The 18,842-nt window shown below is 39.4% G+C and overlaps 1 protein-coding gene across 1 annotated transcript in view; it reads right to left on the reverse strand.

Moving 5' to 3' along the window:
- The window catches only part of LOC137641599 (probable glutamate receptor), a 144,824-nt gene that overhangs the window by 124,118 nt on the left and 1,864 nt on the right, over positions 1–18,842 (reverse strand). Inside the window, exons 3-9 of the mRNA XM_068374316.1 lie at positions 18,536–18,640; positions 18,295–18,374; positions 11,034–11,258; positions 9,693–9,820; positions 8,867–8,988; positions 8,145–8,373; positions 1,795–1,940 (exon numbers count right to left, since the gene is read on the reverse strand). Coding sequence (XP_068230417.1) covers positions 1,795–1,940; positions 8,145–8,373; positions 8,867–8,988; positions 9,693–9,820; positions 11,034–11,258; positions 18,295–18,374; positions 18,536–18,640 — 1,035 coding nt within the window. The remainder of the gene's footprint in view (positions 1–1,794; positions 1,941–8,144; positions 8,374–8,866; positions 8,989–9,692; positions 9,821–11,033; positions 11,259–18,294; positions 18,375–18,535; positions 18,641–18,842) is intronic.

The raw sequence follows: 18,842 nt of genomic DNA on the forward strand, positions 1-18,842 counted from the left end.
AAACTCAAAGTATGATTGTAAGTAGGTCAAGGACGGTGGTTCCTCAACATCCGGATCTCAGTATTGATAATGTTTCTTTAAATATGTATAACTCTTTCAAAATTTTAGGTGTGATTCTCGACAGTAAATTTACTTTTGAGAAACATATAAGGTCTGTGTCTTCTTCAATTTCACAAAAAATAGGCTTATTGAGAAAGTCTTTCAAGATTTTCGGTGATCAATCTATTCTGAAGAAGTGTTTTAATTCTTTCATTCTACCTTGTTTTGAGTATTGTTCTCCTGTCTGGTGTTCAGCTGCTGATTCTCATCTTAATTTGTTGGACAGAAACTTACGGTCTATTAAATTTCTTATTCCTGATCTAGATATTAATCTCTGGCACCGTTGTTCAATTAGTTCATTATGTATGTTGCATAAGATTTTTGACAACTCTGACCATCCTTTACATTCAGATCTCCCTGGACAATTCTATCCTGTTCGTAATACTAGGCAGGCAGTTAATTCTAATAGCCAGGCCTTCTCCATCACGAGGCTCAATACTACGCAGTACTCTAGAAGTTTTATTCCAGCTGTGACCAAGTTGTGGAATGATCTTCCTAATCGGGTGGTTGAATCAGTAGAACTTCAAAAGTTCAAAGTTGGAGCAAATGCTTTTATGTTGACCAGGCAGACATAGTCTTTTTATAGTTTATTTATGACATATTTGTTTTTGATGTTGTTGATAGTTTATTATATGACATGTCTGTTTTGACGTTGTTTCTTATTTTAGAATGATTTATTGTTAATTTGTTCTCTTCATTTATTTATTTCCTTGTTTCCTTTCCTCACTGAGCTATTTTTCCCTGTTGGAGCCCCTGGGCTTATAGCATCTTGCTTTTCCAACTAGGGTTGTAGCTTGGATAGTAATAATAATAATAATAATAATAATAATGAACTGCAGCAAAGCTTCCTTGGAGGACGGACCCGTGAACCCCAAGGAAGACCAAATCTGCAACAAAGGGGTTAGTGACAAGGCCTCATCTGGGGGGGAGAGGTGGGGCCGCTACGCTAGGGGAAGCAACACCATCTCTAGGGGACCGAGGTCAGGGGGTTGGCCGACATTAACATGGTCTACGCTACTATTCGACGGTCTCTCGTAAGAGGCCGAACGAGTAGGAGCTTCGGAGGAGGGTCAGGAGACAGAAGAAGAGGCCTTGGGTTTTCCTCCTTTCGAAGGAACCTTCGAAGAAGAAATATCTCGCTTGGACTTCTTCCGCCGTCGTCTAAACCTCTTCCACTGGGAGGAAGACCACTCCCTACACTCAGTACACTTATTTACACTATCACACCGTTGACCTCTGCATATAGGACAAAGGGTGTGAGGATCTGTCTCCACCGCCGACATAAATGTACCACAAGGGCGGCCGGAGAGTCCAGGGCAGGAGCGCATAGTCGCAGAAGTAAACTTCACAAACACAACTAAGAGAAAAGAAAAAGCAAAAGTCATTAATGGCTGCCAATATACGGCAAGGATGAAGAGCGGCAACGTCCGTTCACCATCCGAGCCGAAAGCAAAGTGAGCTCAATCACAGGTGTGTGAGGGGCAGGCGGTAGCAAGCTACCCTCCCCTACCCTTGCTAACTAGCGATATTGGTATTTAACCCTCGCTAAATTTTAATGGCTCGACATTTCAGCTACGCCGAAAGTAATACCCCTATTAAAAAGCGTGGTTTGTATTCCAGCAACAGAACAAACAGTTATCTACAATGTTAACAGGTAATATTTGGAAAAAAAGAAAGATATATTGTATGTCGTACCTTGAAAAGATACTCGAAGCTGGTTTCTCCAACAATGCCTAGAGTGAAGCCGTTGCCAATAGCTTGTGGTAAATCAGTTAGGTCGTCGATAGGTTTCTCGAAAGCCGGTGTCACCAGTACAGCCGTTAATGTTCCGGAATAGATTACTGTAATTGGAGGCCAAGCATATTAAAATATCAGTTATAATTCATCAGTTGGCAGAATAAAGTTTTCTCTCTCTCTCTCTCTCTCTCTCTCTCTCTCTCTCTCTCTCTCTCTCTCTCTCTCTCTCTCTCTCTCAATAGCATTTTTTTTTATTGAGAAAAGTGAACTTTGCTACCTTAAATATTCTAGCACTAATGAAATATGGATGGAAATTATCCTTCCTTTTCTATGGAAATTATTAGTTTTTTAATTCAATAACTTCTAACTTTCTATTTCTGTCATATTAACTCATTGGATTTGTGGCCTTTATATTTCATATACACTTATAACTTGGTTCTAGTGTCTTTAACAAAAATATAATTACCATGCAAAGATTTTAACCTTTAGCTCAAGTTCCTTTAAGTTAATTAATTTGGTGCTGTTAGGGTTAATTACCACTTCATTTAACATTGAAGAAATTATGTACCACCTGTTCAACCATTAAATATGAATGTTTGAATTTTTTTTCTTTATTTTAGTTATCGATGTTTACAGGTTTTTATTTTATATGAATATGGAAGAAGTGCAAAACGTCCAAAGGCATTACTGTATACACATTTTACCAGATGTTGAGAATTAATAAAATTTAGAAGCACTAACAGAATCAAGGAAATAAGAATTGCCAATTAAAAAAGATGCTTGATATATTAGACAGGCTATGAAAGTTAAAAATTAAAGTATAGAAGCTGACTTGTCTGTGTAACAGGTAACTAATGACAATGACAATGCGTAGGTGCGAAATGCTACACACTTCGCACTTATGCATTCAGTAATGTGCCCACAATCAAATACTGTGTTTATATATACATACATACATACATACATACATACATACATATATATATATATATATATATATATATATATATATATATATATATATATATATATATATATATATACAGATATTCTTGTATTCATATATACACATATATATGCATGTGTATACATATATATCCATATACATATAAATACACATATATAGTTATATATAATAGCACATATTTGCATACACACATTAAATATATATATATATATATATATATATATATATATATATATATATATATATATATATATATATATATATAAGATATATATATATATAAGATATATATATATATAAGATATATATATAAGATATATATATATATATATATATATATATATATATATATATATATATATTATATATATATATAGTGATACCTCGGTAGTCGAACGACTCTATACTCGAACAATTCGGAGTTCGACCAAAATTTTCGAGAAATTTTTGCTGCGGTGCTCGACCAAAAATTCGGTACTCGACCAGCCGAACACGTGACGACCGCATGGGCTTTGTGATGATCGCGCCATCTCGGCCACTCTCGCTTGTTCGGGAAGCATCAGTTCTCTCGAGAGCGTCACTCAGACAACGCGCGATCAGCATTCGTTGTGATTTAGTGATTTTCAGTGCTTTTAATTGCTTTTTTAGCTTTCATAATGAGTCCCAAGAAAGTAATGAGTGTTAAGGGGAAGGAGAAGAGGAAAACAGTGCGAACAACGATCGAGTTGAAGAAGGAAATTATAGCGAAATATGAGAATGGTGTACGAGTGTCCGATTTAGCGGTAGAATACGGAATGGCGAAGTCGACCATTTCTACGTTTTTAAAGCATAAAGAAATGATTAAGAAGGCGAATGTTGCAACGGGAGTTACGGCGGTAACTAAGCAAAGGCCACAAGTGATTGAGGAGATGGAAAAGTTGCTTTTAATATTTATTAAAGAAAAACAGTTGGCCGGGGAAAGTGTTAGTGAAGCGTTCATTTGTGAAAAAGCGTTGCATATCTATGAAGAATTAGTGAAGAAAAGTCCGAGTACCAGTGAAAGTGATTCATTTACATTTAAAGCGAGCAGGGGTTGGTTTGAAAAGTTTCGTAATAGAACAGGTATTCATCGTGTTACTAGGCATGGGGAGGCAGCTAGTTCGGATCAAATTGCAGCCGATAAATACGTGGGGGAATTCGATCGGTACATAAATGAACAAAATTTGATCGCACAACAAGTCTTTAATTGTGATGAGACTGGGTTATTTTGGAAGAAAATGCCAGCCAATACGTACATTACCAAGGACGAGACGAAGATGCCAGGTCACAAGCCAATGAAAGATAGGCTAACATTGTTGCTGTGTGCAAATGCAAGTGGCGATTGCAAGATCAAACCCTTGTTAGTGTACCACTCGGACAACCCCCGGGTGTTCAAACGAAATAATATTTGTAAAAGTGCACTACCAGTTATGTGGCGCTCGAACACTAAATCTTGGGTCACAAGACAATTCTTTACTGAGTGGATAAACGAAGTGTTTGCCCCCCAGGTTAAGGCTTACCTCATTGAAAAGAGCTTGCCAATGAAATGTCTTCTGGTTATGGACAATGCTCCTGCACATCCTCCAGGTCTCGAGGATGACTTGAAAGAAGAATACAGCTTTATCAAAATCAAATTCTTGCCCCCCAATACTACTCCCATACTCCAGCCCATGGACCAACAGGTCATTTCAAACTTCAAAAAACTCTATACCAAGGCCCTTTTCAGAAAGTGTTTTGAAGTGACCAGTGACACGAAGTTGACCCTAAAGGAATTCTGGAAGGAACACTTCAGCATCCTCAACTCTGTTAACATGATTGACCAAGCTTGGCGAGGTGTGACCTATAGGACATTGAACTCTGCCTGGCGTAAGCTGTGGCCATCATGTGTCACAGAGAGGGAGTTTGAAGGTTTCCAACCAGAGGCGGGTCCAAGCACTGCTACCCCTGTAATTTCTGATGACACTGATGTCGTTGAGGAAATTGTTGTCATGGGCAGGAGTTTGGGGCTTGAGGTCGACAAGGATGATATTGATGAGCTTGTAGAAAGCCATTCTACCGAGTTGACTGTGGAGGAATTGTTGCACCTGCAACAACAACAGCAGCAGGATCTGATTGTGGAGCAGGAATCTTCAGAAGAGGATGAGGTAAGGGAGGATGTTCCAAGTTCTCTCATCAATGAAATTTGTTCCAAGTGGGCAGATGTGCAGGCTTTTGCTGAAAAATACCACCCAGAAATTGCAGTAGCAAACCGGGCAGTGCATATGTTTAATGATAGTGTCATGTATCATTTTCGAAGAATACTGCAGAGGAGGAAGAAACAATTAACAATAGACCAGTTTTTCACAAAAGAAAAGAAAGCTGCTACATCAAAGCCTGTTTCTCCTCCAAAGAAGAGACAAAGAAGAGAAGAAACCCCTGAAATAGATCTGCCCACCCTTTCATTGGAGAGAGAAACAACTCCTGAAGGAGAACTACCCCGCCACATCATGGAAGGGGACTCTCCTTCCAAGCAGTAACCTCCCCCTTCCATCCTCTCCACATCCATCCCTGTATGCCATCGAACCGCTGCTCAAAGGTATGTTCACTACAGTACAGAAAATGGTTTAAAATTGTTTTATTTTAGTACAGTAAATGGTTTAAAATTGTTTTATAGGATTTTCTGACCAATTTCATACACATTTAGATAATTATTGTTGTTTAGGTACACGTTTTATTAATATTTTGGGCCTGTTCGAGTGCTTGGGAACGGAATAGAATATATACCATTATTTCTTATGGGGAAAAAAAATTCGGTACTCGAACAAATCGGAGGTCGAACACGGATCTCGAACGGATTATGGTCGAGTACCGAGGTATCACTGTATATATATTATATATCATATATATATATAATTATATATATACATATATATATATATATATATATATATATATATCATACATACATACATACATACATACACACACAAATATATATATATATATATATATATATACTGTATATATATACACACCGTATTTCCTGAGTCAGAAGACACTATAAGTGGTAAGACGCACCCTGTATTTAGCTAAGTAATTTTTTGGGGAAAAAAAAATTGAGGATTTTACAACCTATCGTAGCAGCAATTCCTAGTCGGGAAATCCTAGCTAATATTAATTAGCTGTACACCTGTTATCCCAATTTTATTATATATTCATATAAAAAAATACTAAACCAGTCGTAGTTGCTTCTAGTGTAACAATGTTTTCAAGGTAGTAGGTTGGCCTGGGCACCAGCCACCCGTTGAGATACTACCGCTAGAGAGTTATGGGGTCTTTTGACTGGCCAGACAGTAGTACATTGGATCCTTCTCTCTGGTTACAGTTCATTTTCCTTTTGCCTACACACACACACACACACACACCAAATAGTCTGGCCTATTCTTTACATACTCTCCTCTGCCTCATATACCTGACAACACTAAGATTACCAAACAATTCTTCTTACTGCATTGTAATTGTTCAGTGGCCTTTTTCTTCTTTGTAAGGGTAGAAGAGACTCTTTGGCTATGGCAAGGAGCTCTTCTAGGAGAAGGACAATCCAAAATCAAACCACTGTTCTCTAATCTTGGGTAGTGCCATAGCCTCTGTACCATGGTCTTCCACTGTCTTGGGTTAGAGTTCTCTTGCTTGAGGGTGCACTCGGGCACACTATCTTATCTTAATTCATTTCCTCTTTGTTTTGTTAAAGTTTTTTATAGTTTATACAGGAGATATTTATTTAATTTTTCTTAGTTTCCTTTTCTCACTGAGCTATTATCCCTGTTGGAGCCCCTGGGCTTATAGCATCGTGCTTTTCCAATTAGGGTTGTAGCTTAGCAAATAATAATAATAATAATAATAATAATAATAATAGAATTCATTTACATGAAAGCAGTGTTGTCAAATGCTCCAAACCAAATTTTGGTAAAGAAGTAAAATTCCAGTAATATTTCCTATACTCCTCATGTACACATTTCATGCAATATTAGTTATCGATCAAATAAAGAATTCACTAGAAATTTCACAAGGTGGAATATTTATTTCTCTTTGCGTGACTCAAGGTCTGCTTGGTTTACAGGTAACTTGGTAACACTGCACCCAACTTGCAGCGAGAGGTTTTTTCAATTTTCTGTTCACCAACAACTATCTGTATAATTTTAGAACCTTTACAACAAGGTATTTATCAAAATACTGCTTTATTACAAAATATCCATAAAATATGTGAAAATAGATAAATACTGCATAAATAATAACACATCCTAGCATCGTCTACTTGGATAACATTAGTTGACATCTTTGCATGTAGATGGCTTGGCGAGTCATCAGCTCTCCACCAAAACAAAAAAAAATTTGTTGCCTTCACTAATGAGAGAAAGTGCATTAAAAATGAATCTATTTATTATATATATTATGAAAGATAATTGTAGGCTTATATTTATGTTTGGTGCGTGCAAGTGTTTGTATGTCTATACCGAGATGTTTCAGGGTTGTCAAACACGCCTGTACAACTTTATCTTAGTGTTAAGACGTAGGGTGATTTTTGTGGGCATTTTTCAGGGAAAAGGTGCATCTCATGACACGGGAAATATGGTGTGTGTGTATATATATATATATATATATATATATACATACATAAGCATTGTATGTGTATATGTATAAACAAACACACATACATAAATATATGTTGTATGTGTATCATATGTATATATAATATATACATACATACATATACATATTTCTGGGTCGATCTGTGACGGCCGGTGAAAAGGGTCCTTCTTTACACTTTTCTAATATAAATCTTCCAAATATACTAGAGAAAGATAAAAGCATGGAATGCAGAGGTTACTACCCTCGCGCGATCACCTTGTTGGTGTCGTGCATTTAACAAGGGCGCGTGAAAACCACTATTCACAGGCTGTCTTCCATTTAGATAATCCCTTCATCAAAGGGGAGGGCCGTGGCAAGCCCTAGAGAATACAGTTGGGCTACCCACCAACACCTACTACTCGCGCTCTCCAGGTCATCCTTCTGTTTTGGACTTGCCCGCAAAGTCTATAAGTGTTTTGCTCAGTGTTTTTTTGCAAGTGATTGTCGTTAATTCAACATGACTGACGTTGCTACTACACCTTTACCAATGTTAAGTACCATAGTTTGTTTTGACAGTTTATTTCAGTACCGGACATTTATTCTATTTCCAGTATTGTGGATTTTAGTTTTGGAAGCGGTTGGCCTGCCTATCCAAAATAAAAATCTCTTAAAGTTTTCCTTATCCCCTGGATGAAAACCCCAAGAACTCTCTTACCGAGTATGTTCAAACAGAAGAGATACCAGAAGACGAAGGTGAACCTGTGAGGCCAATAACGTGCTTGGACCCGGTTTGTCTGAACGACCAGACTCCGAAACATGTTGAAGGAGAAGTTTTCGAGGTTGGTGTCCACGTCATCTCTCTTCATATATTTCTTCATGAAGAAACTTTCGAGCGTCAGCACGGGGCCAATGATCAAAGTCGACAGGGCTATGCAAATCCAGACCTGAAATAAATTAGATAGAAACGTCAATATTTAGAATCAGATGTGGTACATTATATAAACCTAAATCTGATCCACAAATAAAAAAAATCTTCTAAAGACAAAGGTTTAATCTAAGTTACATATAAAAGATAATATGCAGATCCAAATTTGGTCCAAATAAGGCAACAAGGCATTATGAGGGTTAAGCGTGATTCAAAATTACATACAAATATTAATGCAATCCAGAACGTCTTACTTTTGGCCATAGATGCTAGTTTCCGATTAACATCATTTGATGCTAGTCTAACAATGTGATGTAAAAATATATATTATACTGTAACTGCGAAAGACTAATTGATGTAAATTAAAAGGAAAATAAAAATAGCAAGAAAAGCAAAGACTTCTTACCAGCATTAGCCTTTCCCCCCAAAATAGTATTATTTGAATAAAAAAGAATTAATTGTGAAAATAAAATCATAGTCAAATCTTGTTAATATGTGTAGTACTAATTCACCTTATAGCCAAAAGGAGAGAAGACAGCAAAAGCCCTGTTTTTCTCAGCTGGGGTCGAGGAGATGATTGTCAGGGCTTCTAGGTAATAAGGCATCGTGAAGTCAATCACGCCCTCTCTAACACCTAAATAATAATCATAATAATAATAATAATAATAATGATAATAATAATATTGTTAAATACAATGTTTAACATAATGATAATAACCCATTATATCAAAACTTTCTAAAATTATGACTAATTCTACATGTATTTGCTGACCAAAACTCAATATCTGACCCAAGATAACATTTGCTTTGAAGTTCTGATAAAACATAAAGATTGACGAGAATTAAAACACGACTGAAAATAGAAGAGAGAAAGGTCTCAAAATTTTGTTGCAGTTCCTTCCTTGTAACAGAAGCAAAACTCTGAAATCTTATAAAGTGACACGAAGCAGCCCAGACAATCTACAGGCTAAACAAATGAATGCGGTCTAGAATCCAACAAGAACTATTTTACAATAGACTTGAAACATTAAGTGTTGAGATCACAAGGACTTGAATAATAATCACACTGACCTGTTGAATAATGATAATAATGAAAGATAGGGTCACAGGAATTTGCAGCAAACAACGGCTGTCTGATGCCAACAGAAATCATCACTATGATGCCCATTGACGAGCAAATCAGACAAAAACCAATGAAATAGCAAGTACAGTTAAATTCAAGTACTTCTGGTGCATTGATTCACCAAAGTAACAGTCTGGGAAGTTATAATTAGGGGATTTAATGTGCTGTTAATTATCAAAAATATAAAAACAGCTTTGCACTCAGGATTTACTTGCCTGTGACAGTGATTTCGCAGATGGCAATGTGGGCGTTCCTCCTGGCCACTTCCCCGATCATTCCAGTTATTGTTCCGTCAGGGAGGGGACCTCCCCACTTCCCGTCTGCTGGTTTCATAACTTTGTACCTTTTGAGGATAATATAATTTAATTATTTCATATAATTATAAACAACAAAATATTGAAAAATCATAATAGCTTTATACAATTATACAATAAAATTATAGATGGATTATTAATTATATTTTATAAAGTTATATACATGCATTTATACACTGTAAATTCATGTGGGTAGATAATTATACATTCAATACTTGCATATATATATCAATCGATAGATTACACACATCTATCTATCTATCTATCTATCTATCTATATATATATATATATATATATATACACAAGTATATATATATATATATATATACCAAGGCACTTCCCCCAATTTTGGGGGGTAGGTGACATCAACAAATGAAACAAAACAAAAAAGGGGACCTCTACTCTCTACGTTCCTCCCAGCCTAACAAGGGACTCAACAGAGTTCAGCTGGTACTGCTAGGGTGCCACAGCCCACCCTCCCACATTATCCACCACAGATGAAGCTTCATAATGCTGAATCCCCTACTGCTGCTACCTCCGCGGTCATCTAAGGCATCGGAGGAAGCAGCAGGGCCTACCGGAACTGCGTCACAATCGCTCGCCATTCATTCCTATTTCTAGCACGCTCTCTTGCCTCTCTCACATCTATCCTCCTATCACCCAGAGCTTCCTTCACTCCATCCATCCCCCCAAGGATAACATTATATATATATATATATATATATATATATATATATATATATATATACACACAGTATATATATAGTGATATTCAAGTTTGAAATGCACTCCTCTTTTAATACAAGTTTACTTTTTTCTTGTGGCACTAACCATACACGACACTTGTAGAAAACTTTGTGTAAGAAAGCATTGAACTTTCATAGAAAAAAAGGAAACAGTAGGATTTAAAATCTCACCTATCGTGTGATACATCGTGGTAGTTAACCATTTCAAAAACTGACTGAAAAACCTCAAAATTCACAGACGGAAACTATTAAGAGTAATTTGGAGTGAAGAAGCATTATATTTGGGAACAAATGTTAGCATGACTTAAGAGAGGTAAAGTGATGATGGTTACATTGTTACTTTTACAATAATCAATGGTAATGTCGAGGTTGGTTCTATAAGTTTGATATAATTTATCTTGAAAATTCATCAATGAAAGAAGCATTGACTTTTAATATGTGAGAGAGAGAGAGAGAGAGAGAGAGAGAGAGAGAGAGAGAGAGAGAGAGACTCACGTAAAATTGAGCGTATCTCCAAGTGCATCTATGATATTGACATCGATTCCCGAATCTGCAAAGTAGGTCCCGTTGTCGAATTCCTTTATGACAAAGAATGGGCTGTCGTTATTGGCCGTCACAGTCAGCCTCCGACCTCCGAAATCCGAATACAAGTCATTTAGTTGGGGAAATATTTCTCCCGACTCCGTCGACAGAAGTTTCCATGTCTCTCTCTCGAGGAAACTATTGATAAAATATTAGTTTCTCTCTCATTCTCTGTAGTTCTCTTAACTTCTTTTCTGTACAGTATTACAGAAATATGTTATTTTGATAATAAAATAAATTTTTGAATATACTTACCCGGTGATTATAATAGCTGCAACTCTGTTGCTCGACAGAAAAACTCTACGGAAAAATTCGCCAGCGATCGCTACACAGGTAGGGGGTGTACTCAACAGCGCCATCTGTCGTTCAGATACCCAGTACTCATTGTAAACAAAGAACTCAATTTTCTCCTCGGTCCACTGTGTCTCTATTGGGGAGGAAGGGAGGGTCCTTTAATTTATAATCACCGGGTAAGTATATTCAAAAATTTATTTTATTATCAAAATAACATTTTTCAATATTTAACTTAGCCGGTGATTATAATAGCTGATTCACACCCAGGGGGGTGGGTAGAGACCAGCAAAATATGTTTACATCATATGAGCTAAGAATTTTTATTTCATTTTAGAAGTTATCAAAATAACTAAACAAAATAACTAGGTACCTGGTAAGGAAGTCGACTTGAACAATTACTCTGCCTTTTTAAGTACGTCTTCCTTACGGAGCCTCGCGATCCTCTTAGGATGCTGAGCGACCCCTAGGATCTGAAGTATCAAGGGTTGCAACCCATACAACAGGACCTCATCAAAACCTCTAATCTAGGCGCTTCTCAAGAAATGACTTTGACCCCCCGCCAAATCAACTAGGATGCGAAAGGCTTCTTAGCCTTCCGGACAACCCAAAAACAACAATAAAAACATTTCAAGAGAAAGATTAAAAAGGTTATGGAATTAGGGAATTGTAGTGGTTGAGCCCTCACCCACTACTGCACTCGCTGCTACGAATGGTCCCAGAGTGTAGCAGTTCTCGTAAAGAGACTGGACATCCTTAAGATAAAAAGACGCGAACACTGACTTGCTTCTCCAATAGGTTGCGTCGATTATACTTCGCAGAGATCTATTTTGTTTAAAGGCCACGGAAGTTGCGACAGCTCTAACTTCGTGTGTCCTTACCTTCAGCAAAGCTTGGTCTTCCTCATTCAGATGGGAATGAGCTTCTCGTATTAACAGTCTGATAAAATAGGATAAAGCATTCTTTGACATAGGCAAAGATGGTTTCTTAACTGAACACCATAAAGCTTCAGACGGGCCTCGTAAAGGTTTAGTTCGTTTTAAATAGAACTTAAGAGCTCTTACAGGGCATAAGACTCTTTCTAGTTCATTTCCAACCATACGATAAGCTTGGAATATCGAACGATTTTGGCCAAGGTCGAGAAGGCAGCTCGTTTTTGGCTAGAAAACCAAGTTGTAGAGAACATGTAGCCGTTTCAGATGAGAATCCGATGTTCTTGCTGAAGGCATGAATCTCACTGACTCTTTTAGCTGTGGCTAAGCATACCAGGAAAAGAGTCTTTAAGGTGAGATCTTTCAGGGAGGCTGATTGTAGCGGCTCGAACCTGTCTGACATAAGGAATCTTAGTACCACGTCTAAATTCCAACCAGGTGTAACCAAACGACGCTCCTTCGTGGTCTCAAAAGACTTAAGGAGGTCCTGTAGATCTTTATTGTTGGAAAGATCTAAGCCTCTGTGACGGAAGACTGATGCCAACATGCTTCTGTAACCCTTGATAGTGGGAGCTGAAAGAGATCGTTCTTTCCTCAGATATAAGAGGAAGTCAGCTATTTGAGTTACAGAGGTACTGGTCGAGGATACGGATACTGACTTGCACCAGTTTCGGAAGATTTCCCACTTCGATTGGTAGACTCTAAGGGTGGATGTTCTCCTTGCTCTAGCAATCGCTTCGAAAAACCTCTAGCTCTCGAGAGTCTTTCGATAGACTGAAGGCAGTCAGACGAAGAGCGTGGAGGCCTTGGTGTACCTTCTTACGTGTGGCTGACGTAGAAGGTCCACCCTTAGGGGAAGTGTTCTGGGAACGTCTACTAGCCATCGAAGTACCTCGGTGAACCATTCTCTCGCGGGCCAGAGGGGAGCAACTAGCGTCAACCTTGTCCCTTCGTGAGAGGCGAACTTCTGCAGTACCTTGTTGACAATCTTGAACGGAGGGAATGCATATAGATCTAGATGTGACCAATCTAGGAGAAAGGCATCTATATGAACTGCTGCTGGGTCCGGGATTGGTGAGCAAAATATTGGGAGCCTCTTGGTCATCGAGGTTGCGAAGAGATCTATGGTTGGCTGGCCCCAGGTGGCCCAAAGTCTCTTGCATACATCCTTGTGGAGGGTCCATTCTGTTGGAATTATTTGTCCCTTCCGACTGAGACAATCTGCCATGACATTCAAGTTGCCTTGGATGAACCTCATTACTAGTGATATGTTTAGACCTTTTGACCAGGTGAGGAGGTCCCTTGCGATCTCGTACAACGTCAGAGAGTAGGTCCCTCCTTGCTTGGAGATGTACGCCAAAGCCGTGGTGGTGAGTTCACCTCCACCACTTTGCCTTGAAGGAGAGACCTGAAGCTTTTCCAGGCCAGACGTACTGCCAGTAGCTCCTTGCAGTTGAAATGCATTGTCCTTTGACTCGAGTTCCATATTCCCGAGCATTCCCGACCGTCTAATGTCGCACCCCAGCCTACGTCCGATGCGTCCGAGAAGAGAACGTGGTTGGGAGTCTGAACAGCCAGGGGAAGACCCTCTCTTAGGTTGATATTGTCCTTTCACCAAGTCAGACAAGACTTTATCTTTTCGGAAACCGGGATCGAGACCGCTTCTAGCGTCTTGTCCTTTTTCCAGTGAAAAGCTAGGTGGTATTGAAGAGGACGGAGGTGTAGTCTTCCTAGTGACACAAATTGATCCACGGATGACAGCGTCCCTACCAGACTCATCCACAGCCTGACTGAGCAGCGTTCCTTCTTCAGCATCTTCTGGATGGATAGCAGGGCTGGGGGCTGATCGTCTTGTTGTTCAGCAACGTCCTCATCAGAAGGTTCCTCATCCGAAACTGATGAGGAAACGGCAACGGAGTGGGCAACGTCTGGCTCGCTGAATCCGGTCGCACTGGTGGATGCGTGACGGAGCCGGACGCAATATCATGGAACTGCTGCACAGTCTGTGAACTGTCAACAACCATGGGTGCGCGAGGAAGCACAGCGTCAACCCGAGACTGTCTAGACCGTCTGGGTTGTGCAGTCAACACCCTACCGGGTTGCTGAGGTTGACGCACTGCGTCAAAACAAGTCACCTCTGCTGGTTGTTGAACGTCCTGAACGTCAACAACCACCTCCGAGCGTCGCTTAACGTCAACGTGCGGCTGGCAACCCACACTGGGTCGCATCGGTGGAGGAACCACCTCAACTGGCAGACGCGAGTAGGTTACCTCAGCGTCAACAGGGCGCACAACCGACCGGTTGGAAGGTTGTTGGCCAGAAGGTTCGGTAGCAACCTTCTCCGCATTTAAGTCCTCTATCAAGGACGCAAGCTTGGACTGCATGTCTTGCAGCAAAGCCCATTTAGGGTCTACGGGAGCAGGTGTGGCAACAGACGGGGTTAGCGACTGAGGCGGAACCGTTTACCATCCCTGAAAGCCTTGTTATGCGTGACATAATAGTACAGCAAAACTTCAAAGGCTCGACAACAGCTGTGAAGTTGACCTGTAAACAACTTGGAGCGTCTCCTGGCTAGGCGCCAGGGAGAGTCTACCAGAATTGAGAAGTCTATCTGGGCAGAGGCATGAACTCCCAAGCCGAGAACTTCTCTCGTGTCATATCAGACTCTCGCTCTATAAACCAGTTTAAAAGAAGGGAAAGCAAAGGCTGTATTCCCCAAACTCCTCCTGGTGAAAAACCAGTCGCCTAGCCAACGTAACGCTCTCTAGGAGAGCGAGAGAGCACTAGCTTAAAAACAACGGCTTCGAAGTAGCTAGGCCTAGCGTAAGCTCTGACGTTTAGGCGAACGAGGAGCAGCAGTTACAAAAAGATCCGGACGAAGATCCTTAAAAAAAATCATCATGATTTAATTAAAGTCCATAGGAGGCTAAGCAGCTTTAGGCTCCTCTCCATCTGACAGAGTCCTCAAGGGAATATCAGTAGGAGGGAGAACAGCAACTTCCTCATCTACAGGAACCTTGTCCGATAAAAGCTGAGTCTCTCACTGGTGCATTAGTAGCGGACCAGAACGCAACGTCATGTAACTGCTTGACAGTCTGTGAACTGTCAACAACTGAACTGTCAACCACAACAGGTGCGTGAGGACGCACAGCGTCCACTCGAGACTGCTTTGACTGCCTAGACTGAGCAGTCAAAACAACTCTAGAATGCGGAGGTTGACGCACAGCGTCAAAACAAGTCAACTCCGATTGTTAGTGAACGTCTTGAACGTCAACAGGAGCATCAGCCAGTGGCCTAACGTCCAAATGCGGCTGAAAAACCACACGAGACCGCATCGAGTGTGGTTCTAAACAACCTGACTGACGTGACTAAGCTACGCCAACGTCAACAGTAAGCACAAAGGAACGTTAGGTTGGCTGAAAGCCAGGATATCGATGAGATAAACGGCTAGACTCAACGGACTAATCGGCAGAATAGTCTTCCATAAGGGAGGCAAGCATATACTGCATGTTTTGCCATACAACCCCTTAAGGATCAACGGAAATGGTTGTGGTAAAAGACGAGGGTAACGTCTGTGACCGCAACACTTTGCCTACAAAAAAAGACTCTCGGAGTCTGTGTTACGCTTTTGTTAGGCGGCGAGCAGTTATCCGATGACTGCATAGGGTCAGAGCTGTCCTAATGGTTGTAACCAGGACGCTGGACCTGTCCTGAAAGGACTGACTTTCGCTTAAGGGCTTCGAAACCTTGTGACAGGTTTCTTATGCGAAAAGCCTACGGATGGCGAGGAGAAACAACGTCTCTCTCGTCTTATGGTAGGGGAGATCTTGGTAAGATACACCCGATACCATAGAGGGAAAACGTCTGTTCGTTGGTCAAGGCCTCTCGAACCCATAAGTCGTTTGACATTACTTCTCCCCTAGGCTTGGGAGCATGTAAGAGGTCCCGGACTAGGTGAACGACAGGCACGAACAGACGAACCCTCGGACGCAACACTGTAACACTTTGCGCCTCGGACGCAACACTGTAACACTTTGCGCCTCGGACGCAACACTGTAACACTTTGCGCATATCACTTTATCACTTCGATTTTCTGTTTTGCACTTATTTCTACCTGAAACACGCAATTCTACCCTTCATTAAAAGGTAGTAATTGCGAAATCAGTCGTATAATGCAAGCTCATAATACCAGCAAAAAACAGAAAACATATTTTAAGATAAAAAAAAAAAATCAGTGGCTGGGAAAGAGACTAAACACTAGTTCATATAACTACGTTTTCAATCTCTCACCGCACATAGCCTGGGGACGAGAATAAAAACCTAAAAACGTTTTATCCTTCCTCCCCGTACAGCGACTAGGGACGTGAGTAACACGAGAACAACGTTACCCGCTTGAACGGAACGTTTTCTCTCCTCTCTCTCCCTCCGTCTCTATCTCTCTTTCTCTTTCTCTCTTGATTTCGCACCTAAGAGAAGAGCCCAATTATATATCGTCAAAAAAAACATGTTATTTGACTAAAGGAAAAAACTGAAAGGTTTTTCAAATAAAAAGTTCCTTTAAATTAGAATTTAAAACATTTAAGCTAAGAAAGAATGAACAAAACGTCAGAATCGATTTACTCTTACTGCAAAGTGAAACCGTGATACACTCTCTCTCTATCGTAACGATAGAGCGCATGTTGAACGTCCTGAACGTCAACAACTGCGTAGCATAAAAAACTAAACGTTAGTTCATCTTTGAAAACAGTACGAAGACTATCAAAGAAAATCTTTCATAAAATATTACATTTAAAAAGTTTTAAATCCTTAGCTCTTTAAAAGCTAAAGACGATATAAAGGGCTCAACGTTGATTAACTTCGGTTTCCAAGTTAGGACCGCCTACTCTCAGGGAAGGTCTATATAAACAAAGAATTAAAATTTATTTTTATATGTTTATAAAAAATGGAAAGTTAATCGAAGAGGCCTAATAAAGGCGGAGAGATATAAAATATATAGAGGAAAATCTATAACGTGATATAATTACTAAAAGCCTAAACACACTTCCGCTAAGGGAAGGGTCGGCCATTTAAAAGTGAAAGAGAGTCCATACTCTCTTTGTCACCATAATTAAATCTATCCAAAACGAGTTCAAGATTTAAGATGAAGATGAAACACCTGCATAGCGAAAGCTCAAAACTAGAATAGTGTACTTCACCAAATAGTTGTGAAAACAAATCCAGTTAGCAACAGCGAATTAGTAGGTCTTGCCGGTAGCCCGACAGAGAGAAAATTGAGTTCTTTGTTTACAATGAGTACTGGGTATCTGAACGACAGATGGCGCTGTTGAGTACACCCCCTACCTGTGTAGCGATCGCTGGCGAATTTTTCCGTAGAGTTTTTCTGTCGAGCAACAGAGTTGCAGCTATTATAATCACCGGCTAAGTTAAATATTGAAAAACATAAAATTATGGGAATATAACCGCTTGCAAGATTGGAAAATGATGAAATAAGAAGAATGGCAGGTATATTAAAGATTACAGAGATGATAAGTGTGTCACGACTAAGATGGTGTAGGCACGTACTGATGAGGATGAATTGTGAGGAGAGCTTAGGAGAAACCTGTTAGGGGAGAAGATAAAGAGGGAGGCAGAGAATTAGATGAAGGATGATATGGAGAGAAGAGGTTTGGTGGAAGAAGATGCCTTTGATAGAAGGTATTGGAGAGGTTGTATTAGGCAGCCGCCCCTTTATATGTAATGATAGCTGTGGAAAATTAGAGAAAATTCCCTTAGATAAAACCTTTCAATTCATTGTATTTCATCAAGGATATGTTTATTTTCATAGATATTTTTGCATTAATAGATTCTCGACTGATAGTTTGTCGAGTCCAAAGTGTAGTCTTTGTGGAAGTAAATGTTTATGTGAATATCGTTTGTTTTGACTTATGCCTTCCATTCTTCATTAATATTACCTGATGTCTCCGTTTTGTTCAATGTGTGAAGAAAATAATTTAAAAGTATTTTCTCCGGGATTTATGACTACTAACAGTACCTGAAAATAAAGAAGTTACATTAATATCTCAAGGCCTTTACATGATTTTTCTTCTTCAAAATATATTCGAAAGCTTCATTATCATTTCATTGAGAAAATTCAAGCTATTTACATCATTTGTTGTTTTTGAGAACAATTATAAATATGGACATTTGACTTACAATTGATCCTTCTCGAATTATATTCCGAAGGAGATTTGCAGTTTCCTCTTCCATGGCGAAGATGATCCACCAGTTCCAGACGCTTTCTAAATTCTTCGATGATACCTGAGGAATATCTAGATCTATAACTTAAGTGAAATAGTTTCCTGTACAGTTTAAAATTAGATCAATACAATGTTAGCAAAACGTCAACTTCTTAAATGTTGAAGATTGAGATGGACAAATGTATCCAGATTTATAGTTTTTTTTTTTTTTTTTTTTTAAGGAAATGAATCGAACCTAATGAAAACAGAAGTAGGACTTCATC

Source organism: Palaemon carinicauda, chromosome 5 (assembly GCF_036898095.1).
Source record: "Palaemon carinicauda isolate YSFRI2023 chromosome 5, ASM3689809v2, whole genome shotgun sequence".
In the NCBI taxonomy this organism is placed as follows: Eukaryota; Metazoa; Arthropoda; class Malacostraca; order Decapoda; family Palaemonidae; genus Palaemon; species Palaemon carinicauda.